Consider the following 22,910-nt stretch of genomic DNA (forward strand, 5'->3'; position numbering starts at 1 on the left):
CTAGGCACAGAAGATCATGCACCAACAAAAGGCATTTCATCTGGTAAAAGAGGAGAAAAGGTTGTACTGGAACTTATTGCCTGCCATCAAACAATGCTTGGCCAGGTTTAATGGAACATAAAACATCCAAACCTGCCTAAAATTTTGTAGGACCCCTTGTGGTGCAAAAGCAGGTCAGACCCTTCAAGGCATTGATTACTTGAAGCCACTGAAAGTGTCATGTAGTATCTGACATTAAGATGTTAGCAGGAGATGGTTAAAAACCTCTAAAATGTGATGGGTCATACTTGCTTATTAAATAGCCCCACATCCCAGATGCTCAATCTGATTGATATCTGGATAATTTAGGGGCTGAAAATATATCATTCAATAGACCTTCATGTACCCATTATAGGTGGTTTTGGCAGTGGGTGGCGGGGTAGCATGGGCACTCTGACTGGTCTGCGATTACACAGCCCAATACACAAAAAACTGCAATGCACTGTGTGCTCTGACACTTTTTCCTCAATAAGCCATTATTAAATTGTTTCAGCAAATTGTGCTACAGCAGCTCATAAGTGGGATTAGACCAGACAGGCTGGCCATCGCTACTCATATGCATTAGTAAGCCTTGCACACCCATGACTAGTGTTGCTGTTTAGCTAACTTTTCCTGAATATCACACCTTGATGAGCTGGTGATCCCAGGTCTGATGTGAGTAAACTATCACACATGCAGAAATTGAGCCGGTACTGTAGGAACATGCACTTTTCAAGAGGGAAAAAACCCAGAACCTGGACAGCAACACCATCATATACCGTTATAACTCATATATATGGTTACTCAAGCTATTCAAATGTTTAAAACCCGGGAAATTTACACATGTAATAATATGTACACAGTGAAATTAAGCAAGAACTGCAAAAAATAATATGTGTGCAGCAGAGAGAGCTCTTATACGTACATGCTTTCGTTAGGAGAAATGCTATCGTTTAGGTAGGATCCATTGCTGTTTTCCATTTCAGCTAGCCTGTAGAAACATTAAAAAGAGACAAATACTATGTTTATTAGTGTGTTTGCATATCACTTGCATTGTTTATAAAGAATTAGCGTGTCATTGGAGCCAAAGCACAAAACTATGTGAAACGGAGGACTCTTTATAATGATTGTAAAAAGATTAAAAAAAATCTTTAAGTTTTAAAACTATTTAGTCAATTTAAAACAGATCTAGATTTGAGGCTCTACTATTTGATAAAAGGATTGCACTTGATTGAAAAGGCAAGGGGGGCAGGTGTCCTTGTTTCATCCCCTAATTCATGTGCTGTCCCTGGTTGAAGTTATTTGCCCTGCTAGCTCTTCAATATTTCTCGGGCAGCCTTCAGAGCTACCCACGTCCCTAAGTAGTTCTGCAGACAACACATGCGCGATTCTGGACCTGCGCATACGAAGTACAGATGCGCTTGTGTTCAGGACTACACAGGGATGCAAGTAGTTTCAAATTTTGCCTAAGGAGTACCAAAGAGCAATTCGACCTAGCAGGTTGAAAAACTTCAACTGGGGATGTATAGGTATGTTTCCTCACTTCAGTTTTCCCTGAAGTGAGAAGGATATGGTGGCAGCCAAATTTATTTCCTTTTAAATAATATCCGTTGTCTGGTGTCCTGCTGATATTTTATGCATCAGTAGCATCTGAATCACACACCTGAAACAAGAATGCACTCCAGTCTGAAAACCTTACCTGATCTGTATCTATGGCTAAAGGTATTAGAGGCAAAAGATCAGCAGGACAGCCAAGTAATCTGCATTGTTCTCTCATCAACCACCCCAGCATCCTCAGTAGCCTTAACCACCCCCCACCCTCAGTAATCCCCTCTTCTCTTTATCCATCTACCACAGCTTCCTCAATAGCATCACTCTCTCCCTTTCAGATCCATAATAAGCCCTTCTCACTGCCCAACCACCCCCTTGCATCCTTAACCCCTCAACCCCCCTCCCTCCATCATCCAGCTTTGTTCTCACTCTTTCCACAGCACCCTTAAAGAGAAACTAAGAAGAATATAAACTAACCCGGGGCTTCCTCCAGCCCCATAAACATGTGCGAGTCCCTCAACATCCTGCTGTGGTCTGCTGTTCAGCGGCGATCAGCCCCGGTAACTGGCTCCGTCGGGTCCAGTCTGGGTGTTTTGGGCATGCATGGACCTCCCGCACATGCGCAGCAGACCCACACTGACACGACTGAGCAAGTAACCGGTGCTGATCACAGCTGAACGCCTGATCACGGGAGGACAGCGAGGGACTCACATATGTTTATGAGGCTGGAGGATGCCCCGAGTAAGTTTTGACTCTTTATTTTTTCATCTCTCTTTAAACCAGCCTTCACTCTTTTGCCCTTAGACCCTCAATAAAGGTGCACACATGCACAGTAACTATTGCCCTTAACAATTGTGCACCAATTTTTAGGGTAACAGTTTGGGGGACAAGTGCTTTACAGAGACACTTCTCGGCTATATCAGAGAAGCTTGTATTGAGGGGAGGACGGACAACAGCACATAAGTAAGTGGTTTCTGAGGGACTGGGTAAGGAAAAACACAATGGGGCATATTCACTAAATTGCAGTAAAATGGTCATGCACAGGCAGTATTACTTATGCTTGTTGCATATAAGCGCAGCCCAAGTTATCTGAGTCATGTCCCATAAGGCCGGCCCTGGATACAGCTGGTTTATTGTATGGAAAGTGCAAACAGAGGATCACAAATGATAGGTGTGACCAGCTTAATGCTAGGTACACACAATGCAATTTTCTGACAGATGTATTGTCAGATAGATTATTTCCAACATGTCCATTTTCCATAGAAGAGAACAGCAAATCAATCAGAAAGTCGATCGGACATGTTGGAAATTATCTGACAGTAAATCTGTAAGAAAATTGCATCATGTATACCCAGCATAATGCTGGATACACACGGTGCGTTCCCGCACTCAATTTCTTGCTCCATTCCCATCGATTCGTTTATTTCCAACATGTCCGATTTGCATTTCGATGGATCGTTAGGTCGATTTGGCATACTTTGCATGCGAATCGACCTAACGATCCATCGAAATGCAAATCGGACATGTTGGAAATAAACGAATCGACGGGAATCGAGCGGGAAATTGAGTGCGGGAACGCACCGTGTGTATTCAGCATAAGACTTTATAACAGACAGTTTACTATGGACGGGTTGCAGTTTTCTTATCTGCTGTATATAGAAATTTACAGACACAACAGGATCCACAGCTAGTGCCTGACCACCAGTAATTAAGCAATACAGGATGAAATGGATATTGGATAAACCCATGCACTTAAACTGGGTGACAACCCATTTAGTGCATGAGCATTACATAATGTTACAGGTGCATGATAGGCAATAGCACTAGAGAAAGCGCAGAGTAGCTGCAACATATCTGCAACAATACTATGGAGTATATATTCTAAAAACGGGTTAAAGGCTAAGTTCACAGTGGTGCATTGTGTCAGACAATATAATGGCATAGCTATTGCATTGTATCAGACAATATAATTGAATGCTATTGCATTGTGTCAGACAATATAATTGCATTGCTATTGCACTGTGTCAGACAATATAATTGCATTGCTATCACATTGTGTCGAACAATATAACACATTGTGTCAGACAATGCAATTATATGGTAATGGTACAATCAGATCAGCACGTTAGAAGTGCGGTGCAACGGATCCGTCGAACATAACGCAATTCATGCAATGCATCACCATACAAGGCTAGTCTTAATAGTGGAATGGAAGCATACTTTCTATGTACTTAATGCTTCAATGTATGCAAAGCACGGCAAGCATAATGTGCGAGGTGACCTTTACCCTCCATTGTGTTGTGTTCCCATTTTTACATGGAACACAGCACAACTCCCCACTGAGAATTTAGCCAAAGAGTATCTGTAGCTAAAATGTAAAAAACAAAAACCTGTTATATAAACATTGAAATTAAAATTATAAAGTTGTATAACTTACATATCTAAACATAATTGAAAAAAAACCATTTGTTCATGTTACCTTTTGTGAAAAAGCTGAAAAAATAAAAATGGGAAAACGTCCTGTTCTGGCATGACAACAGGAGTTAATTTCAGTGAACTTACTCCAATCTGTTGAAAATCGATGGTCAGGAAGACTACTAAAGCAGGCCATACACTGGCTCGATTCACGGCCGTTTCGACAGCAGATCCGATCCTGGGATCGGATCTGCTGCCAATCGCTTGCGCTAAACGCACCCGCCGATCCGATTCCCTCCCGAAATCGGATCGGACCGTCGATCGCGCCGTGCGGGAAATTACCCTCGATCGATCGGCGGTAGGAGCGCGTCGCTTGCGGCGTACGATTCGGGCCCGATCCGAGCATGTATACATTACCTGAAGCTGGCTCCGGGGTCCTCTTCTCCTCGCTGCACCGCATTTCCGCATGTCCCAGTGTACGCTTATACTTCCTGTGTCACTCCGGTGACCAGGAAGTTGAAATAGAGGGCGCTCTATTTGAACTTCCTGGTCACGGAGTAACACAGGAAGCGCCGGGATGGAGCAAGAACAGCGGTGCGGTGCAGTGCGGAGAAGATGCCCGGGAGCCAGCCTCAGGTAATGTATACGGGGGGGACAGGCGGCAGGAGCAGCTGAACAGATTGTGATCGGTTTCAGGCTGAAATCGATTCACAATCTGTTTGCAGTAAAGGCAGCCATACGATCCCTATCTGATCAGATTCGATCAGATAGGGATCTGTCAGCTGGTCGATCTAATGGCACATCGACCAGTGTATGGCCACCTTAACTGTCACCACCTATTGGGTTTCAGTGTTATCAATGTCAACTAGGTATTAACAGCAAACAGCCACTGAGAGGGCTCATGAGAGGTGTAATCCTAAATCCAACAAAAAGTTGCTAATGACACAGCATCAACCATTCTGATTAGCCTAACAAAGTACAGTAGGGCTACAATGAGGATGTATCAATTTATGAAAAAGAAGTTAAGACATCTGCAAGTTTATTTTTTCAAAGTTTTAACATAATCCTAATTAGAATAGGTATGGCCAACATAGGAATTATGTAATCCCCATAAAAAGATGATCTTACAAGGCCCTGTTCATGGTAAACTTTAGGGTCTACCTGACCTGGGCCCAGTACTTGGGTACTGCCTGTGCCCTCTTGGTGGTTGTCAAGAGTGGATGGGATTTTCTGGGGTTTCATTTTTAATCCCTGTCTAAAGGTTGAGTTCCCCACATAACTTTGTTTTTTAAGTTATCCGGTAACAATTTGCTAGCAATCAGTAAAAAGGGACTAGTTTAATAAACAAAAATATGAAGAACATGTAGAGGCAGATGCCATCACCCATGACCTTGCTCTAGCAGTTTCCATATGGGAGTAAAAGTAAAGCTAGTGTTCCACATACTTGTTTTATGGCATTTAGGAGTGAGGGGGCTACAGGCACATCGTTTTACATTCAGATTTAAAGTGTTCTTTAGAAACACTGTGCCACTCAAAGCTGGAACATATAGCACCTGTACATACATATTTGAAAATGACTGATCATTTTCTCAAAGCTCTAGCAGGTCATTGTCTGCACAAGTAGTTTATCCTATGCCTATCCTCCTTCCTGTGCAGTGCCATTGTTTGCAATGGTGGGGGTGACTGCCTAATTACTAGCTGATGTATTTAGGTCTGCAAATGATCATTTCTGCTCCATCTCTTCCGACAAGCTGGAGCACATCACAGCATAAATGCACACTTACAATGCTAGATAGACAAATTCCTTTCTTTGGAGGTTCAGTCAAGTTTACAGTACTTTTGCTAAATAGTAAATAAAGCATTGCCTTGCAGTTCACTGGGTACTCTCTCAAGCATACAGCTGTCTGTACATGAAGATTTGTTTTTCTCAGCATGTGTTCCATAAAGAGCTATTTAGGTAAGTGCAGAAATAGCAAAAAAGTGCATTCTTTAAAAATGACGTTTTGTAATTTTTGCAAATAATCAGTTAACCCTGAAATAATTCAGTGACAAAAATAAATAAAGCTTAACAAAAAATGGAGGAAAAAAATCCTTTTACTCACTGAGCAACATAAGTGTAGTCCAAACCAACAGATGCATTTCTAAAGCTCTATGAGCTAATTTGATACCCTTGGGGCAGAGTTACAGGAAACATGTACTTGCCTCATCCTATGAGCTAAGCGGAGGCTGGTGTGGCTGCAAACCCAAGTTAGGTTGGTGGCCACACCCTATATTGGTGTCTCTGGCCGTGCCAGCATCCCACACAGCTGTCACTTGTGTGCTTCTTTCACTGGATACTGTATCAGCAGTATTACATCTTGTGGTCCCTTAACCAGTCTAATCTGGAAACCAGTGCCTAATCCTCAAGTGATTCACCACTGATCAATCAGAAATAAATATGAGGTAGTACTCATCTGTAGTATAAACTTACATGTATTTATAACGGGGCAATATACAACATGTTTTAGGATCTTTCCTTTTAACAGGTGACCACTGCTTCACTTGTGGAAGGAGAAGGCCCCAAAACATGTTGTGTATTGGGGCAATACATACATGGAAGTTAATATGCCAGTGGAGTGCTTCCTCATATCCTCTTTAGTAGTCAGACTTGCTTCTTCGGGAAACACTAGCTAATAAAGTGGTATGAAAATAAGGCCAATATATATATATATATATATATGCTGAATGTTAAATGACAGACTGTCACCATCAGTGCCCGCATAACTCACAGAAATAAAAAAAAAAAAAAAAAAAAAAAAAGTGGTGACTCACCACTTTTTTTTTTTTTTTTTTTTTATTTCTGTGAGTTATGCGGGCACTGATGGTGACAGTCTGTCATTTAACATTCAGCATATATATATTGGCCTTATTTTCATACCGCTTTATTAGCTAGTGTTTCCCGAAGAAGCAAGTCTGACTACAAAACAAGTCGGACACACGTTGAGCTACTGTGAGTGTTTTCTCTCATTACCTTTAGCGTGGCTGCTAATTAGCAGTCTATTAAAATCTGTACATGTTCTACTTGATAAAATTACATTCATAATAATGAACGTAGATTGGGCAGGTGTACTACTTTTGTAAGTTGCCAAATGTGTATGCTGCCAACAGAGCTTGATGTATTTTACCCTATGTTATATCCATTTGTTTTTTAAATGTTGAGCACCATTAATAAAGCATTTGCATTTTTATTACATTTACTATTTAAATGAATGTTTACTCTGTTGAGTTTAGATATATTTCTTGGACTCTTTATTGAAAGAAAACTTTTTGGGCAGATAGCCATCTGTTCTTCCTCTTTCCTTCTTAGTAAGACAAATGTCTAGAGAGACATTTGGGAATATATAAACTCTTGAAACGCATTACTCTTGAAGGCTAAAGCATTTTGAAAAGCTTTCAATACAAAAATGTTTTTAATGCCTAATCCAAATAAACCTTATCCTAAAAAGTGTACCTAAAGTGAAAACAAAATTATGAGATAAACAATTGTGTCTATCCTCCTACTCCTGAAATGTTTTCTTTATATGTCCCAGATTATATATATATATATATATATATATATATATATATATATATATATATATATATATATATATATATATATATATTCTATTCCCTGTACTTATAAGTTGTGCTCTTCCAGGAAAGTGTTTTATGACTGTAATTCCTTATAAGTGAGGGTTATGCTTTCGTCCCGACTAGAGACATGTTGTTTGTGTACCTAGATGGTTAAGTCTTTTAGGCAGAAAAAGAAGAAAGGGAAAACACAGCCTAGTTATTTGTATGCTTGGCACTGTACATACATATGTCTGTCTCTTCAAGTCACATCAGGTACACTTTAAGCATAGAAAATGTAACACAAACATTTATAATCATCTCCTTAATGTAACTATATGAATAAAAATTAATTATTTTCTATGTCAAGTGACAAGGTTTTGATGCTAGTTATGGATAAAAGTCAAACTACATATGCTACTGAATGTTTCTTAAGCTCCTTAAAGGATACCACAACTGAAATGTGACATAATGAGATAGACATGTGTATGTACAGTGCCTAGCCCACAGATAACTATGCTGTGTTCCTTTTTTTCTTTCTCTGCCTGAAAGAGTTAAATATCAGGTATGTAAGTGGCTGACTCGGTCCTGACTCAGACAGGAAGTGACTACAGTGTGACCCTCACTGATAAGAAATTCCCCTTTTTTACCTCTTTCTTGCTCTCAGAAGCCATTTTCTGCTAGGAAAGTGTTTTATAGTTGGAATTTCTTATCAGTGAGGGCCACACTGTAGTCAATTCCTGTCTGAGTCAGGACTGAGTCAGCCACTTACATACCTGATATTTAACTCTTTCAGGCAGAGAAAGAAAAAAAGGAACACAGCATAGTTATCTGTGTGCTAGGCACTGTACATACACATGTCTATCTCATTATGTCACATTTCAGTTGTGGTATCCTTTAACCCCCTTGGCGGTATGAAAAATACCGCCAGGGGGAAGCGCAGCAGTTTTTTTTTTAAGTTTTTTTTTTTTAATCATGTAGCGAGCCGAGGGCTCGCTACATGATAGCCGCTGCTCAGCGCTATCCCCCCGCCCGCTTCGATCGCCTTCGGCGATCACCGATCAGGAAATCCCGTTCAAAGAACGGGATTTCCTGGAGGGCTTCCCCCGTCGCCATGGCGACGGGGCGGGATGACGTCAGCGACGTCGGGATGTCATTGGGAGACCCGATCCACCCCTCGGCGCTGCCTGGCACTGATTGGCCAGGCAGCGCTCGGGGTCTGGGGGAGGGGGCCGCGCGCCGCACCGGATAGCGGCGATCGGGGTGCTGGCGCAGCTAGCAAAGTGCTAGCTGCGTCCAGCAAAAAAAAAAAATTATGTAAATTGGCTCAGCAGGGCCTGAGCGGCACCCTCCGGCGGCTTACCCCGTGTCACACACGGGGTTACCGCCAAGGAGGTTAATTAAGGGATATCAAATAAATCACTATTAAAGTACCTGATCAGGAGCAGGACACTTGCAACTTCCTGCAACACACATCACCATTGCCATAGGCTTCAATATTGTCAGAGAAGTCAATCTGTGCCTGCCTCCTTGCTGTCTGAAGAGCAGGATTACACAGTCCAAGCAGCTCCAACGTAATCACCTACAGAGTTAAAACTAATTCCTATAACTCAGCTGCTTTTGGCCGAATGATCAAAATTGTAAGAAAAAACTTCTAACTTTAGAAGCCTCATTTTACATAAAAAGTTAATAATTGAGTAATGTGATTACTGAACTGTCAAATAGAAGTTTGAAAAAAACTACAGATAATATTGCTAAAATGTAAATAATAAAACTCTGACAAACTCATCATTACACTTTGTAAGTTGACATAAAACACAAACAATACAGTAAGCATTCTCACTTGTGGTAAGTGTCCGATATTAAATACCATAGCATTAGTTGCATGCATGCCAGATAGATGGAATATATATATATATATATATATATATATATATATATATATATATATATATATATATATATATATATATATTAATTGTGATTGTTGAATTGGCACTCGCTATGGAGCTGTATACAGTATTTGGGTGCTATATGCTTCCTTAGAATTGGATTCTTTCTAGTTGGGTGTTGATGACCTCACTGACTATGGAACCAGTATGCAGAACGATTACCTCATTGACATAAGGCTACATGTACATAATCAACTTAAATTTAATCCCATTTGTACACACACTGCACTAGGCACACTTTGGCTCTTAAGAGCAGGCTGGTTTTCTTTAAATAGCTGTCTCCAGTATACACAACTTTAGAGCTGGGGTAAAAATGAACAAAAACAACAGCTATTATTCCCAAGTAACCTGCAAAACAAGTTGTATACGCATCATATAGGTCATATATGTGATTAAATCCACACCCCCAACTCCTTGAAATTATAGGCCCATTCCTCACAGTAATGAACTGTAATGGGCTTTGATCAAGATGAAAAAAAAACAAGTACTTCATTAAAAAAAGCTTATAGTGAGTATTCCATTTTGTACGAGGAAAGTTAAACTGCCATTTTAAGTGCATTCTTGAAAAAAAACAAAACAAAAAAAAACTAACACCAATTCTGCTGTGCTACATAGAGCTGCGTCATTACATCAACTTATGGTGGCCATACATGGTACAATTTTTTCATCCAATCTTACCATTTCTATGTAGTATAAAGGGTAAATTAAGTGAATATAAAGGATCATTTAGGCAGTTACCTTATATTACATAGAAATGGTAAGATTGGATGGAAAAATTGTACCATGTATGGCCACCATTAACCTGATAAGAATGCATGGTCATGTGCGGTTTACCTGCTCTCTAAAGGCCCATACACACGTCGGATTTTAGCGAACGACCCGTCGTTTGAACGTTCCGTCGTTCGGACGTTTCCGCGTCAAATCCGAAGTGTGTACAGACTATCGTTCGGGTGATAAAGGCCCATACACACGTCGGATTTTAGCGAACGACCCGTCGTTTGAACGTTCCGTCGTTCGGATGTTTTCACGTCAAATCCGACGTGTGTACAGACTATCGTTCGGGTGATAAGACTGGTTACCAGCGATCGCCCGGCGGATCGTTGGTAACCAGTCTTATCACCCGAACGATAGTCTGTACACACGTCGGATTTGACGCGGAAACGTCCGAACGACGGAACGTTCAAACAACGGGTCGTTCGCTAAAATCCGACGTGTGTATGGGCCTTAACTGCTAGCAGACTTCCCTCTCTCTGCCCACAGCTGATTTATAAATGGGTCTCATACACTCCAAAGCCATGCTGTTACTCATATGTAGCAATAGTGTAACTAGCTAAGTCAGTAACTAATTAGCAGCCTGTTGATTTAGTTACAAGTGAGAAATGACAGCACGGCTCTGGGGTGTGTGAGCGGTGTAATAAATCCGCTGTGGACAGAGAGAGAGGGAAGGCTGCTAGCAGTTAGAGAACAGGGAAACAGCCCACAACGATGCATTCTTTATTAACAAAAGCTCAATGGAGAAATGTATGCAGTCCATATTAAATAACTGATGGTGGGGATAATTTTCACCATAGTGCCCAAAGACTAATCAATACGTAAATAATCTGCCTCCTAGATAAAAAAGGCAGGTGCTGTCTCTGTATGGACATGAAAGAAGAAACGCGTATACTGTCCTCATAACATTTATTTCACACAGTTAAAACACAGTGAAATGCACTTACATGTTACGGGGCTGTATGCAGCATGCAGCAGCCTATTGCCCAGGAAACAGCCAGCCACGGCCAGTAGCCATGTGTATCACCTTCTTGGCATGAGAAAGCAACCAAACACTGAATGAATCCAGCTCCCCTGAGGTGTCAGACTTATGTGTTTTGGGATCCTCTGCCTTTGTCAAGGTGTGACTGGAAGCTGTGAAATACAGTACACACAGCCTTTGCTCATTTGCTGCATAACTCATCATCAGTAACATACACCTATTTTTCAGAATGACAACCAGAAATAGTAACATTATACTGGGGTCATTATTATGAAATCGAGAAGAGGAATAAGTGATATTATTTAGTCATTGTTTTTATACTGTATCTACATCCCCACTATTGACCTATTGGTGGCATACTCTATACTGTATATTGCCCTATAGTTTTATTATGTCATCAATAAGAAGTTATACAGTAAATGAGCAAGGAGTACATACCCGTACATTAGTGTGTGCAATCACACGCTCAACAGGGAAAATCCCAAACGGAAAGCCTTTATTTAGATACCACTGCACAAGTAGGATCGTGAAAACGGTCACACAATCCCCATCACATGCAACTGCAGTTCACTGAGGCCAGGTTCACAGTGGTCAGTTGCATAATTCACGCATTATAAAGCATTATAATGAGTGTGAACTGCAATGGAGACCGGACATAGACTTTAATGCAAAGCCTGCATGCGGTGAGCTAGAATAACAAGGCCAATTACAACGCAGTACTGTGAACAGGTCCATAGAATTGCATGGGCAGTGAGTTGACATGCAGAATGAATCTGCAATGTAACTGAGCACTGTCACCAGGGCCTGAATTTTAACTGTATGAAATGAAAGGCATTATTTGGGACTGATGTGCCTCTTCTTTTCTATGATTACCACTATGATCATCTAAGAATGTTACTTTCCTGGCTGTAACAATGATCATCTGTCTAGAATGCTTTATGAATAAAGCTAGTCATACGCCACTATATGTCTGCTTGACTTACTGCTGTCGACCACTAGATACGTGACCAGATTTCGGCAGTAATCTTATAACACCAACACTGCCAGCCTTGTACTGCTTGATGCAGTAAGAATCTATGGGCTTGATTCACTGAGACAAATAGCATGCCTTATGCAAGTTAACACACCTTATCAGAGATAACACGCCTTATCAGAGTATCATAGCGAGTACTATGAACTTATGCCTGCTGATTGGCAAGGACGAGAGCTCCACTCGTCCTGCCCTGAACCCCTGCGGGTTTGTAGCGCTCGCTATGCTACTCTGATAAGGCATGTTATCTCTGGTAAGGCATGCTATTTGTCTTAGTGAATCAAGCCCTATGTAGTTATGACTCACACTGCTAGCCCCTTCATTGTGCACCTTGCTGACGTTGGAGCAATTATTCATCAATTGATCAATGTTCAGATATCAATCTGGTGGGCTCTTGTTTCTTATTCAATTTGAGGTTTTCAACAAATCTCATATTTAACACATTAAACACCTCTAAAAGTGTATGCCTACATTAATTACCCTGGTACAATTATATAGATCAGGAGAACCTGCTCTGTATACTTGTTCCAGCAGGTGACACAAAAAGCATTAGTGCCTGAACATCAGCATTACAGTCAGAAAAGTAATATTTTTAATAGGAGGTAGCAGTCTCCTCTCCACAATACTTTATAGACCGATGTGCTTTAACAACACAAGCTGCAAGTGTAAGACCTTATAGCAACCAGTAGAAAAACGTAGCAATTTTACCATCTTTCACTAGATTGTTTTTAAATGGTAGCTATTGGTTACCGACGATCAGATGTGCTGTATGTTACAAAAATAATTATGGTGGTGATTTGTCAATGGCAGGTATAAAGGAAATCTATTGGTCTGGTAAATACTCCATTTCTGTACTAATCAAATTTGAACTACAAAGTAAAATAACATTTCTGACTGGTTAATCTGGGCAACTGCTACTAGTTCCTTTGAACCTGTATATCATCCCATGGGCTTGATTCACTAAGACAAATAGCATGCCTTGTCAAAGTTAACGTGCCTTATCAGCGTAGCATAGCGAGCGCACCAAACCCACAGGGGCTCAGGGCAGGACAAGTGGAGCGCTTGTCATTGCCAATTAGCAGGCAGAAGTTCGCTATGCTACTCTGATAAGGCGTATTAACTTTGATAAGGCGTTTTAACTTTGATAAGGTGTGCTATTTGACTTATTGAATCAAGCCCCATGAGTTTTATTTTACCCCAATTAAAGCCCAATTAAACCCAATTTTAAAGTTGATAAATTCTGAAAGCATACGGTCTTCAATGCACATATTTTGTCATTGTATTTTCTATTTTAAAAATACGTTTTATAGCTTATCTGGCCTGCAGATGTACACCTATCCATACAAATACAAGCCACCCACCTGCACTTGCAATTCATTAAAGAGTTTTACTCACCTGGGGCTTCTACCAGCCCCCTGCAGCAGTCCTGTGCTCTCGCAGCCACTCACTAATCCTCTGGTCTCCCGTCGCCAGCTAGTTTCGCTTTTGCCGACAGGCCCGACAGAACTGGCCATGCGTAGCTTTCTCCGCATTCCTGACTGTAATTTGTGCTATTGCGAGGCCGCAACGCGTACAAAGATACGCGTTGCCGCATTACCTACGCACAGATACGCAGCAACACGTATTTTTGTACGCGTTGCTGCACGCAATAGTGTTAATTACAGTTGGGAATGCGGAGAAAGCTACACGTGGCCAGTCCTGTCGGGCCTGTCTGCAAAAACGAAACTAGCTGGCAGCGGGGGACCAGAGGATTAGTGAGTGGCTGCGAGGGCACAGGACTGCTGCAGGGGGCTGGTAGAAGCCCCAGGTGAGTAAAACACTTTTTTTCTGGCTTAACCACTTCGCCACTGAGGGGTTTTACCCCCTGACCACCAGAGCAATTTTCACCTTTCAGCGCTCCTTCCATTCATTCGTCTATAACTTTATTATTACTTATCGCAATGAAATGAACTATATCTTGTTTTTTTCGCCACCAATTAGGCTTTCTTTAGGTGGGACATTATGCCAAGAATTATTTTTTTCTAAATGTGTTTTAATGGGAAAATAGGAAAAATGTGGGGAAAAAAATAATTATTTTTCAGTTTTCGTCCATTATAGTTTTTAAATAATGCATGCTACTGTAATTAAAACCCATGAAACGTATTTGCCCTTTTGTCCCGGTTATAAAACCATTTAAATTATGTCCCTATCACAATGTTTGGCGCCAATATTTTATTTGGAAATAAAGGTGCATTTTTTTCAGTTTTGCGTCCATCCCTAATTACAAGCCCATAGTTTATAAAGTAACAGTGTTATACCCTCTTGACATAAATATTTAAAAAGTTCAGTCCCTAAGGTAACTATTTATGTATTTTTTTTAATTGTAAATTTTTTAATTTTTTTTTAATTACAAAAAAAAAAAAAATGGGGATTGTGGGAGGTAATGAGTTAATTTTATGTGTAAAAGTCATTTATTTGTATGTGAAAAATGTGTAGGGTGTAGTTTACTATTTGGCCACAAGATGGCCACAGTAACTTTTTGTTTTAATGCGACCTCCAAGCTTCCTTCCGGAAGCTTGGAGGAAGAATAAGGAGGCTGGACACGTGAGTTTTTTCACACAATGATCGCGCTGCCCATAGGAGAGCAGCTGATCATTGCGGGGCTTAGATCAACGAACGGGAATGGATTTTCCCGTTCATTGATCTCTGGGCGAGCGGGCGGCGGCGGTTTTACTAGCGGCGGGCGGCGTGTTTACGAGCGGGAGCGCGGGCAGTGTCGGGAACGCGGAAAGTACGTGTTTCTCCGTCCCTGGTTTTTAAAGGATGGAAAAAGGGGCGGAGAAATACGTACGCGCGGGGGTAAAGTGGTTAAGTGTCCCTTTAAGTGCGGATTTGAAATTCCATTTCCTGTAAGCTACACTCTTACAGCAGAAAGTGCCAGCATAATGACTGGCAAAAGACCCAGGCCATCTCTTATGCATAGATTTAAATGTACATGAGGTGGACAGTGAATTATGCAGCTAAATAAACAAATGTGCAAACTCCTATGCTCCACCCTGGTTATAGCTTCTGTCACTGCCCTTTACCACTACTTCAGCCACATATTTTCTACTGTTATGCTGTGAAATGTAGGCTTTCTTTTTTCCATTTTGGAAGTCACATGGTCAATCTTAAATAACGTGACATGCAGCTAAATTATAAAAGTGCAGGAAGCAAGCTGTATGTACAATTTAACTGCAACAATGGACTCATGAAAAAGGTCTTGTGTATATACACATAGGCATGCCTACAATTTATCCGGTTTCATTTTGGGCTTACTTGGCTTTAAAATTTACATATGTATAGTATGTGATGCATTAAACAAAAACAATTCTACACTTCGTTAATAATCAACATCTCGCAAGTTTCCTTCCAGCTGTCTGAAATGTCGGTAGAAATGCAAACACGTTATTGATATTAGCTGATCTCTATCTGCAATTGTAAATACACCTTCAACATTTAAATATGAGCAATATGAAAATCTGGTGCTGCAGAGTCCAAGGGAAGTTGTGGAATTAAGTTGCATACATTTTACCGCTTCATTTCTCAGGCCCTGGTGTGTAACAGGCATGAAATGCTAGATAGATAGAGGTTTAATGGCAGACTGACACATAGGAAAAATCAGCGAATCGATGCAGAGCATGAAAGTAGTTCTGATGCCTCATAAGACTCTCCTGATGGAATGAGCTAAACGTACAAGGCTCTCTGGTATGTTCTGGATGCTTGTGCCATAGAGTCCTACCTGCTAGCATAATGTTCAATTCGTGAGTGAGTGTCATCGTGTGATAGCTGGGGAGATGAGGCAGGGCTGTGGAAAGAAGAATTTAAACACAATTCAATCTTCACATTAAAAAAGGTGATTGAGGTTCATTGTGTCATACTACCCACAATCCATTTTCTACGGACTGTGGACTGCTAAGTCATAACAGGTTAGAGCTGGATACTTCATGTGTTCATTACAGAATTTGTCATTAGATTTCAGTGACTGCATCAGAGACACCTGCTTCAACAAAGTTGACTACATTTTAACGTCCATTAATTTGCTTGTACTGCAGATCCAGACACAGTCCATAAAGTTAAACAGACTGTTTTATCCTTGTTGCTGCTATAAAATGTCTAAATGACTAAGCTTTATTTGCATTAAGAAAATGTCAAAATAATGACAATATTTGCATGTGCAGCCTCTGGACACTGGCAAATCAGCTAGCATTCAATAACCGTTTAGTTTTTTTCCTCACCTATCAATGGAAGCAACACAGTAAATAAAGTGCTAAAAATACAGTCCACAATGCCTGTGTAAAAGGTTCAAAGGTAAATGCTGTATGCGATTCAGAGATCATGTATGTGACAGAATATTGGAGGAAAGTAAACCGCATATTAAGGGGGGTATACTGCAAAATGGATGTGATGAAACAGCGGTATAGTCAAGCAACAAAATGTTATTCCTATTACAGCAATTTTGTTGCTCTGACTAAAGGTGGCCACACACAATACAATAATAAGATCAGATTGAGAAAAATGTTCAGTTGCGCAGAAAAAGCTTTTTTTGTTTATTTGTGCGGGAAATCTGATCTAATTTATTTATTTATTTTTTTATAAAACCCACTTGGGAGTGGCAGAAATTTCTGTACTGTTTTTCAGAAGATTGAATGGTGTAGGATAGATTGACTATTTCTTGATTTAAAGACTCAAGCACATTTCTCAGAGATTTCAATCATTATTTCATAATTCGGTAAAAATTGTACACATATGATACACTGATCTGATTTTTCAAATGTTACAATCAATCAGTTAAACGGATTGTACTTCTCTAATTGAAAATATATATAAAAAATGTGCGTGGCCACCTTTAAGGGTGCACAACTTCCAGGTTTCCAGGTTTAGGGCCCATACACAGCCACAGCTTAGCTATTCATCATCTGAAAGGAGCAATAATGATGACTATCCAGTGTGTCTTTCCCAACATTCACAGAATAGTCAACAGAAAACCTTACCTGACCACTGTGTCACTCCCTGCTGCCAATCACTTATACCTGCCTAATCCCATCCCCTAGCCAAAGGGCATAACAGGCTGAGTCGAGCAGCATGTTCTTACAGCAATCTGTCACCAGTTACAATCATTTCAGATGAGGTAGTAGCCCAAGTTACACAGCAGTCTTTACCACTATATCAGAAGCAGTTAATGCTGCTTATATTACAAAAGGTGACTATTTTACACCAGTCTAGAGTCAGAACTAGTAACTGATGCACCATTTATCGGTGCCCAGTATTGTTATTATAGCTACAACCTTTCTTATAAAAACGATTATAGTCAAACCTCTGTATAAGAAACTAAGCGCTACAGCTCCCTATGTAGAAATGGAGTTAAATCTCATCTATAATCTTTGCTTCAGGTTATGCAATGGTACATGTAAAACAAATAAAAATAATCTTTGTAGCATGAGGTGCAAAAAGGTGGCCCATAGGCAGTTGAATTACAGGTATTTTTAGCTGAAAGTAATGAGTCTCAAAGCAAAGTCAGCTGGTTGGCGGAGAGAGTATCTATACATTATATAAAATTTGTATTAACGGGCTTTACGTATACTGTATAAAAATATATTTATATATCATGCACATCCCAAGACCGGTTTATGCCACGTTTTTATCTTTAGGTGCTTAATTCTGGTGCCGGCATTGGCTATAACATAGCTGAAAAGCTGTGGCAGGAAAACAGTGGGATATCGGTGATAAGTGCTTTATTTTGTTACTGGCTGTTACCAAGCAGAATTCCTAGGTACTGAAGACAATGGAAGGTATTGAAGTAAACCTGAAGAGAGGTATATGGAGGCTGCCATTTTTTTCCCTTTTAATCAATTCCAGCTGCCTGTCTGTCCCGCTGATAATCTGCCCCTAATACGTTTGGCCATAGACCCTGAACAAGCATGCAGCATATCAGGTGTTTGACATTTTTGTCAGATCTGACAAGATTAGCTGCATGCTTGTTTCTGATGTTACTCAGACATTACTGCAGCCAAATAGATCAGCAGGGTTGCCAGGCAACTGGTATTGTTTAAAAGGAAATAAATATGGCAGCCTCCATATGCTTCTCACTTCAGGTTCCCGTTAAAGTCCAATCATTAGAGAATCTATCTATCTGTTTGGGTTAGCAATTGGGTTAAGGCATAGATTTGGAGTGTTAGCGCTAGGGTGTAATGTAGGGGGTTGGTTAGTCTTACTTGTTAGGGTTAAGTCTCTGTTAATATTAGGGGTGAAAGAGTTAGAAGACAGGGAGGGGATCCCATGGGGGAGAGAGTGTTAGATGTCAGGAAGGGGTTAACATGGGAGGTATTGAGTGTAGAGTTTAGCTGTTACATGGGGTTAATGTTGGGGGGATGGGAGTTGGATTAGGTGTCAGGAGGGTATTAATGTGATGATGAGGGAAAAAAATGCCAAAACATCACAAGTTTTAAAGCTCATACAGTAGAGTATTGATAATCACATTTCACCACTACTCTTAAAGGAATACTATCGATACCCAAGTGTTCTAAAATTACAGTGTGCAAATAATGTCTAAGTAGCTGTGTAAACATTTTCCTACTTTTCATGTTAAATATCAGAGGCAAAAGCTGTAATTTATTGAGGGTAGGATTTAGCTATATTGGGACAAACCAATTGCAGAAGGGGTGTCTGCTTCAATGCACAGCCAGAGTTGCATATCAGACTACAGAAAGCAAATATCAAACGTATCAAACTCTGAAAGCAAAAACAGTATGAAAAGCTGTGACAATTAGTTACATTTCCTCTGCTTTCTTCAGACACTTCAGTCAGAAACAGAGCTCCCAACAGCTGCAGCTCCTGTGTCCTGTCTCTCTCTGTCACACACAGAGCTACACATAGAGTTAACTGATCAAGTGTGAGGGGAATTTCCCCTCTCCTCGTGGCTCAGTCAGCCGTCAGTTTTGGCGTCAGTAAACTTTGAATGTATTTTGCTAACAGTAAACAAAGAAGTTGCTACTAAAATGTTTACACCAGTACTTAGCAGCACTTTTCAAACAATTCCTGTGTCAATTGAAAAAAATATGTGAATCGATAGTATTCCTTTAACATCGGCTTTCTTCAGGTCAAATTTTTACAAGTCCTGGAATCTCATGAACCTTAAAGGGACCCTGAGCAGATTGTGTAGGTATGCATTTAAGTACTTAAGAATAACCCCTCACTTGCCGCCGCTGAAGTAAAGCTCTCTGCCCCCCTGGTCAGCCGGAGTAAATTACATTGGGGCCGGCGACTCAGCAAATTCGTGCGGTGACCCTGGAAGAAGTCGGATCTTGCAGTCTGCACATGCTCCGGCTTCCATCCTCCTCCTCTAGGCCTATCCCTGCATGAGCAGCACGTCATTGTGCTCAGTGCAGGAGAGGAGTTCCAGGGTCACAGCGCGACTTTGCTGAAAGTCACCGGCCCCAATGTGATTTACACCATCTGGACCGGGGGCAGAGGGCTTTACAACAGGGGTCATAAGTGAGGGGGAATTCTTAAAGGATACATCCAGGCTAAATCAAAATCCACTTACCTGGGGCTTCCTCCAGCCCCTGGCAGCTGTCCTGTGCCCTCACCGCAGCTCCCTTGGCTCCCAGCGAGGTCGACTTCTGCAGCGGAGGATACCGGGAGCCACCGGAGTTGGGGCGAGTGCACAGGACGGCTTCCAGGGGCGGGAGGAAGCCGCAGGTAAGTGGATTTTGATTTTTTTTTTTATTTAGCTTGGACCTTTACTTTAAGTATTTGTGGGTATGCTTAGATGCATACCCCACAATCTGCTCAGGGTCCCTTTAATTATAAATAATGTTTTACAGAGAGCTCATGTATATAAATAGGAAAAAAGGTTACTTTATATTTTCAGTATTTTAGAACCTACTATAAAACGTAAAATAGAAGCTTTTCAACTACCACCTATATGCAGATGACGCCCAGATCTACCGCTATACCACCAACCTCTCCACCACCAAGGAGAAGGTACTGCCTCTCAACAATCTCATCCTTGATGTCAGCCAGGTTCCTGAAGTTAAAGAACTGTAAAGCGCTAAAAAAAAAAAAATAAGAGTTTCACTTACCTGGGGCTTCTGCCAGCCCCCTGCAGTCGACCTGTGCCCTCGCAGTCCTGGACCGATCCTCTGTTCCCCCAGCTCACTTTTTTTCCGGTAATAGAGGTCGACTTGTAAGTCGACCTCCATTGCGCTCTTGCCACGCGTATCCAAGTATGCGTTCTTGTAGCCAGGTACGGGAATGTGAACGCGAAGGTGCGCGGCCATTTACGTAACATCTCCAAGATTCGACCCTTCCTGACTCCAAACAGTGCCAAACTCCTTGTCCATCCCCTCATCTCCCACCTTGACTATTGCAACACCCTCCAGTCAGACCTCCCTCTGAACCGCATTGCCCCTCTACAATCCATCATGAATGCAGCAGCCAGACTTATGTACTCCTCTCACCGTTCTGTCTCCATGACTTCCCTATGCAAATCCCTCCACTGGCTCCTGATCCGCTTCAGAATCAGCTTCAAGATCCTATTTCTGACCTACAAATCTATACACAAATCCTGCCTGACCTACATCTCTGACCTGATAAGCAGATACACTCCTGGCCGCCCAATTTGCTCTTCCAAAGACCTCGTCTTAACATAACCTCACACATCCAGCACTTCCATGCACGACTACCAGATTTTACTAGAGCTGCTCCCATTCTGTGGAATTCTCTCCCACTGCTCAACAGGCTTACCACCTCCTTCAACACCTTCAAACATACCCTGAAAACTCACCTCTTCAAGAAGGCCCACCTCGCCCTAACTTTCTCTGTAGAGAACCTCTCGATGCAGTCCCCTCCCCCCCTCTTTAGATTGTAAGACTTTGGCAGGACCCTTACTCCTTGTGTATCGTACTTGATTATGCCTTGATTTCTGCCCACAGAAAAGTGTGAACTAGTATTATTGGGACTACTACTCCAGTGTATGATCTTGCATTGTGTATCTTACTGCTAATTACCTGTATTGTGTTGTCTGTCCCCCCATTATCATTGTAACTTTAATGTTCATTGTTGTATAATATGTTGGCACTATATAAATCAAATAAATAAATTATACCGATTGAATTATGCTATATCTCATTTGCTTGATTATGTACTGTCAAGTGCATACAGAATATGAATAATTTGGACAAATCAAGATGCTCAAAACACCAAAGTTCTAGTAAATCATTCCTTGTCCCAAATAAATGAAATATAGAATAATATGGACATTGGCCTTAAATATGTCCTCCTATATATCCATTCTTTTTTCATAAAATAAATACAGCTGTAAGTATAATCATGTGTTAATCTTGTATGAAACTTAATTCTCACATCAGATTTTAGCACAAAGTTCTTTTTTTGGCACTTGCTTAAACATAATTCAGTCTTTTAACAACACTATATAATATGATCAGTCTCATTAACAGAATTACTTCATCACTGTAAAACTTGTGGCTAACACATTAACACTCCCACATCTACATCAGGAACAGACTGTTATCGCTAATGTCGAGGATGCATTTACCCATAAAATGCAAACTCCAACTAAACACCTACAATGTTTTATGTTCGAACAAAATTGTTAAGTCGAACTCCAGGAAAAATTATTATCTTTTTTCTGCATTAGGATAAGAATGAGAAAGGTTAGGACTTGTGGGAGATATAATCTACTTTGTGTGACACAAATTGTGTAGTCAAAGAAAACATTGATATCTGGACTGGGAGGAAACTGGATGAAAAATCTCTGACTGTTGTAACTGGAACAAGTATTCCATTGGGAGATATGTTCTTAAAGGGTGTTTGAACTCTGGATGTCTTCTGTAAATCATAAGTATTTGAACTTTCTGCCCTGAATCAGGACTCTATACATATTTTTACTTTGTAACTGTGATACGTCATTCCTGATATATCTTAAAGAGAACCCGAGGTGGGTTTGAAGAATATTATCTGCATACAGAGGCTGGATCTGCCTATACAGCCCAGCCTCTGTTGCTATCCCAAACCCCCCTAAGGTCCCCCTGCACTCTGCAATCCCTCATAAATCGCAGCCACGCTGCTGACAAACAGCTTGTCAGAGCTGGCTGTGTTTATCTCTATAGTGTCAGTCTGCTGCTCTCCCCGCCTCCTGCAGAACTCCAGTCCCCGCCGGCATCCCTTCCCTCCCTGCTGATTGGAGGGAAGGGACGGGGGCAGGGACAGGAGCTATGCAGGAGGCGGGGGAGCAGCTGAGACTGACACTACAGATGTAAACACAGCCTCACAGCATGGCTGTGATTTATGAGGGATTGCAGAGTGCAGAGGGACCTTAGTGGGGTTTGGGATAGCAACAGAGGCTGGGCTGTATAGGCAGATCCAGCCTCTGTATGCAGATAACATTCTTTAAACACACCTCGGGTTCTCTTTAAGTTTCTAAATTTGTCATTTTCAGCTTAGTCAGGAGCAGATGTCATCTGCCTGCACAACCCCCTCGCCTTCCTTCCTAGTGTAAGCAGAGTTATCTCAGAGATATTTAGAGGGGGACATTGTTGGTTTAGGGCTAGCATAGACA

General features: G+C 41.1%; 1 protein-coding gene across 19 annotated transcripts in view; it reads right to left on the reverse strand.

Annotated features, from left to right (window-relative positions):
- The window catches only part of DMD (dystrophin), a 3,066,377-nt gene that overhangs the window by 68,987 nt on the left and 2,974,480 nt on the right, over positions 1-22,910 (reverse strand). For 17 of the 19 annotated variants that reach the window (XM_068268325.1, XM_068268327.1, XM_068268320.1 and 14 more), the window contains 2 exons: positions 16,071-16,136; positions 944-1,009 (listed from right to left, as the gene is read on the reverse strand). In XM_068268325.1, coding sequence (XP_068124426.1) covers positions 944-1,009; positions 16,071-16,136 — 132 coding nt within the window. The remainder of the gene's footprint in view (positions 1-943; positions 1,010-16,070; positions 16,137-22,910) is intronic. The other 2 variants (XM_068268324.1, XM_068268321.1) reach the window with 1 other exon arrangement.

Source organism: Hyperolius riggenbachi, chromosome 2 (genome assembly GCF_040937935.1).
Source record: "Hyperolius riggenbachi isolate aHypRig1 chromosome 2, aHypRig1.pri, whole genome shotgun sequence".
In the NCBI taxonomy this organism is placed as follows: domain Eukaryota; kingdom Metazoa; phylum Chordata; class Amphibia; order Anura; family Hyperoliidae; genus Hyperolius; species Hyperolius riggenbachi.